This window comes from Callorhinchus milii, unplaced genomic scaffold (assembly GCF_018977255.1).
Source record: "Callorhinchus milii isolate IMCB2004 unplaced genomic scaffold, IMCB_Cmil_1.0 Scaffold11, whole genome shotgun sequence".
Lineage (NCBI taxonomy): Eukaryota > Metazoa > Chordata > Chondrichthyes > Chimaeriformes > Callorhinchidae > Callorhinchus > Callorhinchus milii.
The window spans coordinates 5,184,831-5,198,479 of NW_024704752.1; the positions used below are offsets into that span (position 1 = coordinate 5,184,831).

Genomic DNA, 13,649 nt, shown 5'->3' on the forward strand with positions numbered 1-13,649 from the left:
GCCAATAAAATACCGTTGAGTTTTCAATACGTGCTTCTCGAGTTTCTGTTAAATTCAAGGAAGGAGGGAGCACAAATGAATTCCTGGGGAAGTCAGCTGTCTGATAGTGCGAAGGATACTGATTAAAAACATCCCTTTGTTGTGCAATAGGAATTGGGATAACCTGTCGTCGTGTGTAAATTCTCATCCTTGGAGTTTCAACAGAGTGGGAACTTGCACAATACAGAGAAAGGATCTATACAGAGGCCAATTGGTACACCGAGCTCTTTGTCATAACGTGGGGAAACAGCCTCCCTCTCCTTCCACTCCTTCCTGCCTCCCTCTCCTTCCACTCCTTCCTCCTCTTTCTGCCACTTCTCTCTTCTTCTCCTCTTCCTCCTAGTTCCTCTCTCTCCTTCCTCTCCCCTCTGCTCCTTCCCCTCTCCTCTCTCTCCTTCCTCTCTTGTTTTCTCTATTGTTTGGTAATTTCTCCTGGCTACCGATAGATAAGTGACCCAAGTATCATTCATGATCGAATCGAGGGCTATGCAATGTTTAGGCTCCACACCTGTTCTTTCCAGAGGTCCCCAATCTAGTATGTGTATTTCCCCCCCAAAATCCATTTCAATCCCAAGTACCATATCCAGGGTTCATAGACTAATGTTTGAGAATGACTGTTTTCTCTCTTTTCTATGTGTCACGATCCAGGGCAGTGCTGGGAGTGTGTTGTATTGTTGGAGATGCTGTCATGAGAAGTCCCAATGTTCTGGTGAATGTTAAAGATCTCTTGAAACTATTCAAAAAGAGGAGGGAGTTTCTCCTGGTATCCTGGCCAACCAAATTGGTCATTTGTTTCAAGGCTGTTTGTGGGACGTCGCTGTGCACAATAGTGCTGCCCTGTTAGCCTGTAAATGCATAATCAATCCATCTCACAGTAATTCCTACAACTCTTTGAGAAGTTTTTACACGATGAGGGGCTTTACCAAATGTAAGGATTATTATTATTATTGAGTCTGACTATGGCAATGCCATTGCTGCCCCAGCTAAAGTCAACTCAGGTGTCATGTGCACCCGAGATCTTCCTATTCTTTCAGGCCCAGTACCACAGTAATTTTTCCTATATCTTTTGAATTATTCAGACACCTTGTCATTATGAACATTTGCAACCAGCCTCACTGGCTGCAGGATATGCCCAGCTTGGCAGTTGCACCCTTCAGTTTCTAGTCTTCAAGACTGCGTCTGACGCTGACCTTGTCCCTTAACACCGTTGCAGCATTCCATTTTAACCACGCACCAGGTGTCATAACAGGTTTGCTGTTGCAGTAAACAAGCGTCTCCTCATTCATAATTTAAAGTGTAGCCAGTCAGTTTGCCAACTTCATAAACTGAAGACAAATCTGCATTGTGACTCAGATGGACATTTCAAATAACGTTGAGCTCGGCTGGTGATTATTCTGCCATACGTTCTCCTCACTGTCCAAATGTACCCCTATATTCAAGATTATTGATCTTGTATGTGGGATTTTGTTGATCCAGATTAGCTGTTGATTTTGCCTCAAACATTTACTTTATTTTCTTATTGATCTTGTTTTGTAAGGAGCTTTGAGATGTTCAGTTTCTATGAAAGGAAATGGAGCTGGTTGCTGCTGTATTTTTGGTATTTTATTTTTGTTCTGAAAATTGTGCTAGTTTTGGAATTGAGTCTGTTAATTACAATTCGATCAATAAGTAATAATTGACTGTCTAATGGAGAACAACGCCTGTATCGAATGCAGGGTAATGAATGATTTGGATTGTGTTCCAAAGACTTGGAAACATCAGATGACCTTACACTATGAACAGCGCTGAAGGTACAAGTGTGTTGAATAGTGTCATGAAGAACAGGTGACGAAGATCTTGTGTTAAGCTCTCTCTGAGACGTGGAGGGCGCTATATAAGTGCAAGTTGTTGTTGTTAATGTCTCATCTGAAGAATGACTCCTCTGACAATGTAGTGTTTGAGTGCCAGCCTCTGAGTTATGATTATGATCTGATTTGTGGCATGAAACCCACAGCCTCAAAAGAAACCACTTTTGCTACTCTCACGTAATCCAAACACAAAACGCCGGCTTTGTGCACTTTCACATCCCATCACAGTGTATCTTGAAGAGCTAATTGTGGAGAATCTGTTCTCTGAGTGTATTTCACATCAACAGATGAACTTTTGTTTTAAAATATCATTCTCACATTCTCACCTTGTTTGAATGCCACGACATGCATTTAAAAAATGACAAAAGTTCTGTATGAAAGAATATTGCACCAATAGATTGTATGATTATTACTAATCCTATAGAAAGCTGTTGTGCAATATATGAATGCACTATGGAACCGTCTCAGAGGATAATTTTATTGGTACTGACCTGATTTGGGATCAACTGTGGTGCATGCAGCAGAACATACAGCAAAGAGCCCTGTCAGGAACTGTTGTGTTTTGATTTTCCAACGTGGCCTTTGAAGTTGGGAAAAGGATGGATGAATGGATTAATCTTTCAGACATCTAGTACAGACATGATGAGTGAACAGCCTTTTGTCCTGTGCATTTCTATGGTTCTATGGCATAACTTGCCATTGATATCGCTGACTGGCAAGTTTTCCCACTGCTTGTCCAGCTAGGACCACTCTATCTATTAGGGCTTTGGCTTGCAGGGTTGATAGGAACTGAATGGGATGTCTCCCTGCCCCCACTGACTGGTCTGCCTTTCCAGGTCCTGCTAATGAGTCAGGCTGGCTGTGCTGTCATCAGCAGTGCCCTAGAATACTGCAGACCCGCCTGGCTCAGGAACCGGACTGTAATTCCAACCCTGGCGTTATTTGTAAATCCTGAGTTCTGCGTTACCCTTGCTCTGCTTCAGTGTATGGAGATCCCATTCAATATTTAGGAATCCTGTTGGGAACATACCATTCAAATCTTGTGGCTGCAATAAATTATTTTACTAATTTTTGTTTCCCTTCAAATTGAAGGACTGTTTACTTTTTCACCCCTTCCTATTTTTTCATGATTGGACAAAGTAGCAAGAGTCATAATGCAGAGGATAACAAACCAGTAAATTAGTCACTCATCTCATGTCTCTAGTGGGACATTTAAACACTCCGAGACGCTGTCTAGGGTGAAGGGCACTATATAAATGCAAATTGTTGTCACTGCATTCACTGGATTATCTGATGACTGCACAATCTTTTGTCTCCTTTTGACTTCAGTAACATTTCCACATCAAAGTACTTAACAAATTACATGCATTCTTAAGCCACCTTGAGAGACTATAACTAACACTTGTCCCCTACTTTTATACCTTTGTAAAAAAAATCCTAAGATTTTACTCCTGTTGTCCAGACCAACAATCGCCCAAATAAAATTAGTCATTCATTTATGAGACATTGCTGAGTGCAAATCGTCTCCAGCGTTTGCCAACTAAACCCACCCTCACTGCTTTATGAGATATCTTCTGAAGTGTTTTGGAACGTGCTCCTGATGTAAAAAAGCACAATACAAAAGGTGAGTTATTATTTGAAAATTGAGTTCTTGAGTTATTTTAGAATAGTCAAGTTAGCCAATAATTTCAAAGATGGAAACTAACGTAGTAATAAACCGCTTATCTTAATCATGATTTTTTAAAAAAAAACATGACTTGCTCTCGCAGTGTTTTCCTTCAGTGGCCCCAGGCCAGGGAGGAGAGAAATCATCCAAATCTGATCTCTCATCAGTGATCCCCTAGTGGAAAGTGGATGTGTGAATGTCAGGTGAGGACAGGAGAAACGGCCAAGAGCAAAGCAGGTTGTTGAGGCAGAGTTCTTTCGAAAGCAAAATCGTTAAATGCTTATTGGTCAGTCAGGTGTCTGACATGTGCGCAACCCCTCAGCATATTTAGAAACTCAAGAGTTCCACACATCTATGCCATCTACACATGGAAATTTCCACATTTCTGGGAGATGTGCTGCATGCCTGGCAGTATTAGGTTGATGAGGGGGAAGGAAGGCTTGGGGACCCCAGAGTGTGCTTTGGGGTAACTGCTGGAGTTTTTTAAAAAAAATGTGCACCTTGCTATTGAGAGAACTGTCTGCCAGGCTTCCCACTGCTTATCTAGCGAGCACCGTTACCGATTGGGGCTTTGGCTTGCAGCGTAAACTGAGTGGGAAGAACCCCTGTGGGGGTTAAAGCTCTGTCATGATCTAATAAACTGTCAGAACAGTCTCGATGGATTCATGTGGGTTTCTATGACCTGTTTCTGTATCATTGTAACATTGCATGATGTAAAAGCTTGCTTATACTTGGCATTTCGTCTGACAGGTGATGAAATGTGTGCTAGATTCAGAGTTGCGGTTTTTAAACAGCGATTCACTGTGACAGTCGGTGTCGTTTCATAAGGTCACGGAGAAGATCCAGTTCAGAGTAGTTCCTTTGACATAAAAATAAATAGAAGTCTCTTTGGGAAATTTATAAATTATTTTGTTTTACAAACTTCATTTAACGTTTTTTTTCTCCTTCTAATCTGAATTCCCCTTCAGTCTGTACTAAATTTGTTGAATCCGAGCAGTTCATTTTCTTTGGAAGAACAATGAATACAGATCATTCTGGTGTAGAAATTTTATTGGAATTTCCCTCCTCCTTTCCCCGACGGTTGCATATTAATAATCATAATCCTTAATCCTTCCATTTGATATAGTATTGGTGCCGTGCTGTTTTGTTGGACTCATTAAACTTAAGATATTGTGTGCCTGTTGGGTGGACACTAAAGATCCTGTGACATTCATTTGGTCTCTTTCCTAACGTGGGGCATTAAGTCCTGCTGCTCCTCTGCCCTCCCCTGCCCCCCACCCACCCACTTAGGCATTTACAGGCCTGCAGAGCCTCTATCTCCATAAGACAATACTCCAACCAAGAGGTACTGTTACCATCAAACAATAATCCTTGCATTTGATACAGTGCCCATAATGTGAAAACTTCCCAAAGCTCATACTAATAAATAATAATAATCCTTGCATTTGATATACAACAACAACTTGCACTTATATAGTGCCCTCCATGCAGGACAGCGTCTCAGAGTGCTTGCATATAGCGCCTTATCACCTCTTTGAGGCGTCTCAAAGCGCTTCACAGAATATACTGTAAAGTGGATAGATTGTGTTTTGTGGACGAAACTCGGCAGCTAATTTTGCACAACAGTGACCCCAAAACAGCCATGAAGAGTGAATGAACAATGTATTTGGAGAATTGTTGGCCAGGACATTGGGAGAAACTCCCTTCTCTTTTCGAATTGAGTCATGGGATATTTAACGTTCACCTAAACAGGCTCAGTTTAACCCCTCATTGGAAGGATGGAACCTCTGACAATGTTAGCATGCTCCCAGAATTGGAATATCAGCATGACTTGGCTCAAAATCCCTGTTGTGGGGCTCAAACCCGGAAGGGTTTAAGCCCCACAACTTAACTCGGAAGGGAATATTCTATCACCTGGCAGTTGGTAGCATTCTTCCCAAAGAACGACACCGTTTCTGTTTTTGACTGTTTAAGCTCCACTTCTTTGTTCTGAAATTAATTGCTGTGTGTCGTGGTCTCTGCAGAGTTTCACGTTGCCACCACAAACCATTTGGAGTGTCTGTGGAATAATTGTCAGGTCTGTGAACCAGGTGATGATCCTCAGGTGAAAACTGTACTTATGAAAGCTTATTGTAGCATTCACTGGGGAATACGTGCCTTTGTTTCAGGCAAAGTAGTGTTTGCGCCAGAGTGAAACCATGGGGCGATTGAGGGGAGGAGCAGACAGCAAACTCCCAGTTGTGTTCATATCTGGTGCTCCTGATGGGATTCCATCTCCTCTCACAGCTGTGTTGTTTACCAGCGATGCACCAAGTCTCCTCAGGGCTGGCCAGTGGGAATATCTTGGCTTAGAACTACAGTAATTGGGTCCCTGCAGAAGCTTTCGTACAAAGCTAACCAAAGGGAAAGAATTCTCTGTACCTATAATTGCCTCTCAAATACTTTCTTGAAAATCTTGAAAACTTACTGCTCAGTTTTTCTGTTGAATAATTTGCTTGCTGATTAAAACTTAATCCTTAGTGAAATTTAGTTGTAATTGTTGTAATTGTTTGGTCAGCTTGTCTGACATACATCAGGTAATTCCATCACTGTGCTTAAGAGTCTCCAAACAAAACTTCCGAGCTGATAAGATCCAAGATGTTGGGATCCCAATGTGTGATTTGCCAAATTTTAATAAAATTGCTAAATTTTAACCAGCTAAAACCATTGTAAACACTGGCAAGCTTCCTGCTGCTTGTCCAGCTAGGGTACCCTAACCCACTGGGGTTTTGTCTTGTGGGGTAAACAGGAGTTGAGCAGGAAGTATTCCCGACCCCAGTGACAAGTCTGCTCCTCCATATCCTGCTAATGAGTCAGGCTGGCTGGTCTGTCATCAGCTGTGCCCTGGGGTATTGCAAACCTGCCTGGCTCAAGATGGGATTACTGAGACTGCCACTGTGGATCAATTCGATCCGATCTTCCATTATCAGGTGTGTCACCCTTGGAGCCAGCTCATCCCCAAGCCCTCCATTGCTTCCAATGCCTTGTGATGCTACCACATAGCAACTTTGTAGGCTATATTCCCCACTGACCTCTAGTCTTCTGTCAGTAATGTGTCTGGATTTGTTCTGTAGGTTCTGATCCATCAAAACTTGGTTAGGATTTGTACCAGGTTTTTGCTTTGATAAACGCCACTTTGCAAATTGCAAATTTGCAAATTCTGTGACCTTAAACAGCAGCATAATTTCTGGCTGTGCACGGAGTATTGGAACAGGCTTACCCTGTCCCCTGTGTTTAAACCACACCAGAAATAAACAATGAAACTCTGACCCTCAGAAGCACTGCAGCTGGAGCTGCCTTTCACAAAAGGTCAAGAAGACATGTTCTCCACATTGTCTCATGTCTATTATAATGATGATTGCTAAAGAAGAGCATTGACACATGTATGAAAGCAGTTCTCTAATCCCTGACCATTGAACTCTTGGCTTAATGGGTTAAAGGCTGTAGACTGAGCCAGTTTTGTCAGTGTAACATTCATTGCACTTGAGTTGGTTGAACTGACCCATTGTGTTTGTTTTACAGGATGAGCTGACTGCAGTGAATGTAAAACAGGGGTTTAATAATCAACCTGCTTTCTCTGGAGATGAACATGGCTCAGCTAGGAACATTGTTATCAACCCAGCAAAGGTAAGGTAACATTTCCTTTTGAGTTCAACAGGTTTGAGGAACTAGCAAATCATTGTGGAGTTAGATAGAGTATGTTTGATGGTCCAAATTCCCACAACATTTAAAGAACAGGCTTTATAGCTTGCATCCTCTCAGATAAATACATCATCTGAGTATCCTGGCCAACCATATAAAATAAAATCAGTCATTTGTTTCATGTGGGACCGATTGTGAGACATTGCTCTGTCCAATTGTGCTGCTGCATTCACACATAATTTCCGAATAATGAAAAACGTATTTGACTGCAAGTCTTTGTGGGGTTGGGAGAGTGATTTTCGAGACGAGAATGGAAATTAATTTCAGGCAGTGCCTCTTATACTTTAACTTCAGGGCTGTGTTTGTTCCACTGTTGCTAATCTGAAAGACTGTATTTAAAATCTAAAATCTCTATCAGATTTTGTGCATAACTTGCCTCTCCACTCGCCTAGTTTGGGTACATCTCTGAACCACAAAATTCTGACCATAAAATATACAGTTAATTGAAACTGCTGCTCCAACTTTACAGTATATCCTGTGAAGCGCTTTGAGACGTCTCAAAGACGTGATAAGGCGCTATATCAAATGCAAGGATTATTATTTTTATAACCATTCATGTTGAGAGTATTCTTGGAGCGTTCGACACTGTTAACTGGGAGTGGAAACTGAGGGTGATAGTGAATGGAAGGGAATCCTGAAAGTGAGGATGTGAGGAAATTTTTTTTTTTTACTCGACTGAAATTGGGCTGGTGTCTGTATTTGTATCTACGTGAAAAAGTGGAGCTGCTGTTATTTCAGAGCTGTTCATAATCTGGCCCAGGAGACCATATTGTAAGCATCCCCCTCCCTGTCCCTTGTGGCCCTCTGTGGTTTTGTGGGGCTTGTGTTTAATTATCTCCCCTTCCCTGGGAGTCGGTGCCTCGGGACTGGCAGATGGGGTTCTGCTTCTGAAAGTTCATTCTGGAATTAGATGCTCTTCAAGCATAAGATTTTCCAACCACAAATGAGATGATGCTGTTCCTTCCAAAGAGCCAACCACTCTGACCCCAAATGTGGTTCTACTTCAAAGTAAAGCCCTACTTTGGGACACAAGTGTGTATTGATGTTAGTGACTTGGATACATTCAACCTTGCACGATAACATGGACAAAATCTCAAATGCAGCAGCTTCCAGCTCCTTGAGCAGCTTTTGTTTTGGGGGATGGTTTTCAGGCAGAAACTCTCTCTGGAATTAACCAAGAGAAGACAAAAAGGGCTCAGCAATGCTGTTCTACAGTAAACAGAGAGGAAGACATTTGTTGAGAATTCCATAGGATTTGTAGAGGAATTAATAATAATCCATATATTATTGTATAATAATAATCCACATATCTGAGCCACCTTACACTTTGACAGGACATCCCAAAGCAATTCACAGGTTTAACATCTCACCCAAAGGACGGCACACTCACAGCACTGCACTGTAAGCCGAGGCTGTGAGTTGAAAATCCCAAAGTGGGGGCTTGAACCCACAACCCAATAACTCTGAGACTACAGTGATACCAACTGAGCCAGCCTGAGAACTACAGTGAGCAATGATCCACTATCCAGCAGACGTTACATGCCGTGAGCACAATTATGAATCAGAGAATCAATAATAGATTTCAGCTTTAAAGTTGGCCAGGATTGCCCAGTTAGACATCTCTGTCAAAGGCCGATTCATAGATACGAAGCCTACGCCGTGAGCTCAATGTCCTGCTGTGGGACTTCAACTCACAGTCTTCTGACTAGGAGATGAGAGTACTACCAACTGACCAGGCTGATACCTAGGTTAGGGACCTCACCCCGAGATAGTTTTAACACAGAGCAGATGAAGCAGTTCTACACACTTGTGTTACATTTAAAATAATAATTTATTCAATGTCGTCACCAAAACTTCAGCACTGGTAGAAGTTCATATCTTCAGTTTTTATTGGTTTTCAAACTACATTCGGAATTAAAGTGCAATTGTAAGACAATCTATGGGAAATACAAAGTTAGTGGCTTTAAATAGGGCCTAACTTACTGCAGCTGGAAGTTCTGTTTATCAAATTAATAAACGCTGTACTGTCAACGACAGATCTTCACAAGGAAATTGTTTCTTCCCTAGTCTTTAATTCTGTGCTAAACTTCTAAGACTTAATATTTGATAAAAGTCTCACAGTGAGAGCACAAACTACTGTTAGCACGTACTTGTGATTGGACAACTGTACTTTTAAGCTATTAAGTTAGTTTATATATTTTTTTCCAAGTTAGTCTTTGTCTCATTCCCCCCACCCCTCACCCACCAACACACACTTGTACTTTGCCACAGAGTTATTGCCGTTTAACTCTCATATCTCTGTGACATCAGTTAAACTGAGCAGATGTGTGATTTCCACAGAGATTACATTGTCGTTCTGAATGGGACCTGTGCTGATTTGAGGTGGGCGGTTTGAGGTCAGTGACACCTGTGCACTGAATTGCCGAGTGCAAGCCCAGCAGAGATGCAAGTTCTTTCTTTAAATGTATAAGATTATGTATTCAGTTCTTTTTTAAAAGAAGTGTTTAACAACTGCAGAAATGTTGTTTTAAAACTTTTAAAACACCTCAGTGGTGGTTCTGAGCAAGGCAGTTCTGCAGTACTCTAGGGCACTGCTAATGACAGACTGGCCAGAGTGGCTCAGTACGATTTGGAGAGGCAGACTGGTCTGTTGGAGCAGGGATTCCTCCCACTCGATTCCTGTTAACCTTTCAAGCCAAAGCCATAATGAGTAGGGTGGCCCTAGCTAGACAAGCAGCGAGAAGCTTGCCAGGCAGTGCTCTCAATGGCAGGCTATGCAGTTTTAGCTGGTTAGACTCCAGCAGTATTCCACACACACTTTGGAGTGCCCAAGTATTGGTTCATGTCAGCCTGCGCCAAATAAATTTTGGAATTAGGTAAGTAGGGTGCGTTCCTCCGGGAGAGAGTGGGCATTCCATTTCCAAACACAGGAATTTCCATGTGTAGGTGGCATACATGGTACTCGGTTTGGTTTGGATACTCTTAAGCATGGTGATGGTTATCTGGCCTGTGCCAGATACCCAGCTACCTCCCCAAAAAATAGCTTGCATTTAAATAGCAGGATCCTTCATGTAGGATAACATCTTCAAATGTTGGGGTCAGACATTGAGTTAGGGGAGGTAACAATAGGCATAATTGAAGAGGTGAATATCAGCTGGGCCCAGTGGTAGCACTCTCGCTTCTTGAGTCAGAAGGTTGTGGATTCAAGCCCCATGTCGGGACTTGGAATCACATAGGGTGCAGCACTGGGGGGGTGTGGCATTGTCTGAGGTGCCGTCTTTCGGATGAGACATTAGACCGAGGTCCAGTCTGTCTATTCAGGTGAACGATAAAGATCCTGTGGTACTATTCTCAGTGTTCTGGCCAACAATCCCCCAAATAAAAAAAATTGGTCACTCACCAAATTGGCTGTCACTTTTACCTAAAATATACAGTCACAACAGTGAATCATGTGTCTTGCTTTGGGACGGCCTGGTGTGAAAGTGGCTGTATCAACCACAAAGATTATTATTGAAAATATTACTTTACAGCAATGTTTTGAGTGGTTTGAGAAATTCTCGACACTATGGGTGCTATATGAAATGTAAAGATTTTTGAAAGGTATTTAAAGCATTCCCTGCCGCAGAATCATCGTCTGACTACCAACATTGGGTTCTCACACTATCTCAACAGGGAGTTGTGTCATGCGCAGTGGAGAGTGGGGAGATATCAGACCTTGGGCTGCACTATAATCCAGTCGTCAAAAGATCATCTTAGAATGACTTGATCAATAAATGTGTATTTTTTCATCGGGCTGTTCCTCACTTGATATTTATGGATTTGGTCTCGGCTTCGAATGGTGACCAAGATAGCCTGCCGGGATTAATCGTCTCACAGCCACTTACAACAGAACGACAGAAACCCTGTAGTCGAATGTCTGAGGAGATTTAAAAGTCACGAATCATGTGTTTGACAGACTTGGGGCTATTTTTTTAACTGGTGCTCAGAGGGTTGAGGCAAGTTCTGGCAAAACCTCTTCAATATTAGGCAAGGTCCTGCCAGGGTAAATGGTGAACAATTATTTCCACATGTCAGAGATTCGTAATAATTTAGGATAATCACAAAAGGAATTAAAGGCTAGGGGAAAAAAATCATTACACAGATGGCGGTGGGAATGTGGAATTCTCTGCTACAAAGTGTAGTTGAAAGCGAGTTTGTCAATCCTTTTAAGAGGGAATTAGATGCTTGAAGAGAGGGAATATTAAAGGGTGTAGGGAGCCAGCAGAAGAGTGGGATTAAACTAGACGGCTCAGAAGCAAAACGCCAGAGGAGACTTGATGGGTTGAATGGACAGTTTGTGCCCTGTAATGTTCTGTGGTAATTTTTGCATTTGATATAGTGCCTTGTTATGTGGTTGATACATCTCAAAGCACTTCACAAGATTTTACTGTGTTGGCTGGATTTTGTAGGCAAAGGCGGCAGTTAATTTGTGCACAGCACCATCCAGCACACAGCCATAAGATAAGCGACCAATTTTAGCTACAGGATTGCTGGCCAGGACACTGGGAAAAAATCCCTTTTTTTTTTGAGTAGTGTCTTGGGATCCCTGACAATGCACTGCTCCCCCAGCACTATACTGAGTGCATAAACTGTGAGCTCAAGTCCCTGATGTTGGGCTTGAATGCAAAACTTTTGTGACCAAGGGGTGAGAGTGCAGGTGTCAGGCTGACTGAATCAGGCTGACACCTGCATTTGTGTGTCTGTTTGCACATTGATGTCCCTTCCTGTTATGGGGCAAAGTTTCATTCACTTTTGACAATGATTCCCTTCCTCCACTCTCAAAATTAACCTGGTCACATTTTGTCCTCTGGAGTTGAGGGGAAGGAAATGATCAACAGCTGGGTTTTTTTTAGTGTGTGCGCGTGTTTTTCTCCAACTAGCCACACTATGGAGAAATGGTGAACGATAACAAAAGAAACCAACATATGGCACAGCCAAGCTTGTAGTATGCACTCACACATGCACACACTTACAAACACGTGTCCACTCATGCGCATTTGCACACCGTGCACATGCACACTGAACTGCATTGAATTAAAAACAGATGGCATTGTTTTTGTAATGAGCAAATAAAACTAAATTTGATATAAAAATATTGTGATTAGTAACACTCTGCTGTGAGTCTGTATTGCAGCCTTGTGTATAACAGGACTGATTAAACAGGCCTTTTGCTGGGCCCACACGGAAAAAAACTGTAGCGTGTGATGCCTGTGTGGTGTTAGTGCTAGTTCTGTGCATTGACTTGCTTAAATACGATACAGGCCTCAAACCCAGGATGAAATTACTTTATTGAGGGCAAATTCCTGATGTTTACCAGCACTTGAGGCCACATCTTGTTAAATGGAAATGCACGTGAGCAGAAAAGTGTGTAAAACGAACCAAGCCAGTCACAAATTTGTCTGAAAAACCTTATCGCATCTCCCACCCACATACCTCACTGAGTGCCTTGTGTCAACTAAGTCAGGCCTGCTTAACGCACGCCATCCCTCCATCAGACTTTCAATCCCTGTTCTCTGAAACTCTCCATAAATAGCTCGACTTCGCCCCTTCCCTCTCTGCTTTCAAAACCTTTCTGTGAACGAAGCTGTTTGACCGCACCCTTAGTCACCTGCCTCCTACCTTCCCCTGACTTCCATCTTGCTCGAGCGAGCTCCCACACATCTCTGTGAAGTGCATTGAGATGTTCTCCTACATAAAAGGCCATAAGTGCAAGTTGTATTAAGAGTCTTAAGACGGAATTGTACACACAGGAGAGTGAGCTGACTCATTGCTCACCATAGGTAAAACAGTGTGAGACAAGAAAAACAAGGCAACAGGATGCTGTGCTGTAAGGTCATATTGATTGATTTGAAATCCACAGAAGTCATGTTCAAAGCTCTACAATATTTGAAACATTATTGTAAAATTACGTTACAATTATAGTGCCTTTCAGATCAGTAGGATGGCTCTGGTCATCACATTTCTGCAATGTTATAGGAATGGGCTAGGACTCTTCAGTCTTGAAAAGGACATCTCAGTGGTGTGACTGTGTATATATTTGGGTGAATGTGGCAGCCAATTTTGCGCATGGTAAGAGGTGTGGTGGGTGGGGGAGGAGGGATAGGAAAGAGGTGACTGAAGGTTGCTTGTTAAACTGGTTTTGAAAGTATGGGAGAGTTGGGGGTGTTTGGAGAAATTTGTGGAGCGAGCTCCAGAGAACGGAGTCAAAGTGGCTGAAAACTTGCTTGCCAGTAGTCGGACAATTCCTTCCCAATGGTTCGGACCCGAAACTTTATTCAGCAAACGTTTGTAACCCGTAAACTGATACAACTTGTGTT

General features: G+C 42.3%; 1 protein-coding gene across 5 annotated transcripts in view; it reads left to right on the plus strand.

Moving 5' to 3' along the window:
* The window catches only part of LOC103184467 (mediator complex subunit 12L), a 160,316-nt gene that overhangs the window by 7,483 nt on the left and 139,184 nt on the right, over nucleotides 1-13,649 (plus strand). For all 5 annotated transcript variants that reach the window (XM_042339106.1, XM_042339109.1, XM_042339108.1 and 2 more), the window contains exon 3: nucleotides 7,114-7,218. In XM_042339106.1, the coding sequence (XP_042195040.1) occupies nucleotides 7,114-7,218 (105 nt within the window). The remainder of the gene's footprint in view (nucleotides 1-7,113; nucleotides 7,219-13,649) is intronic.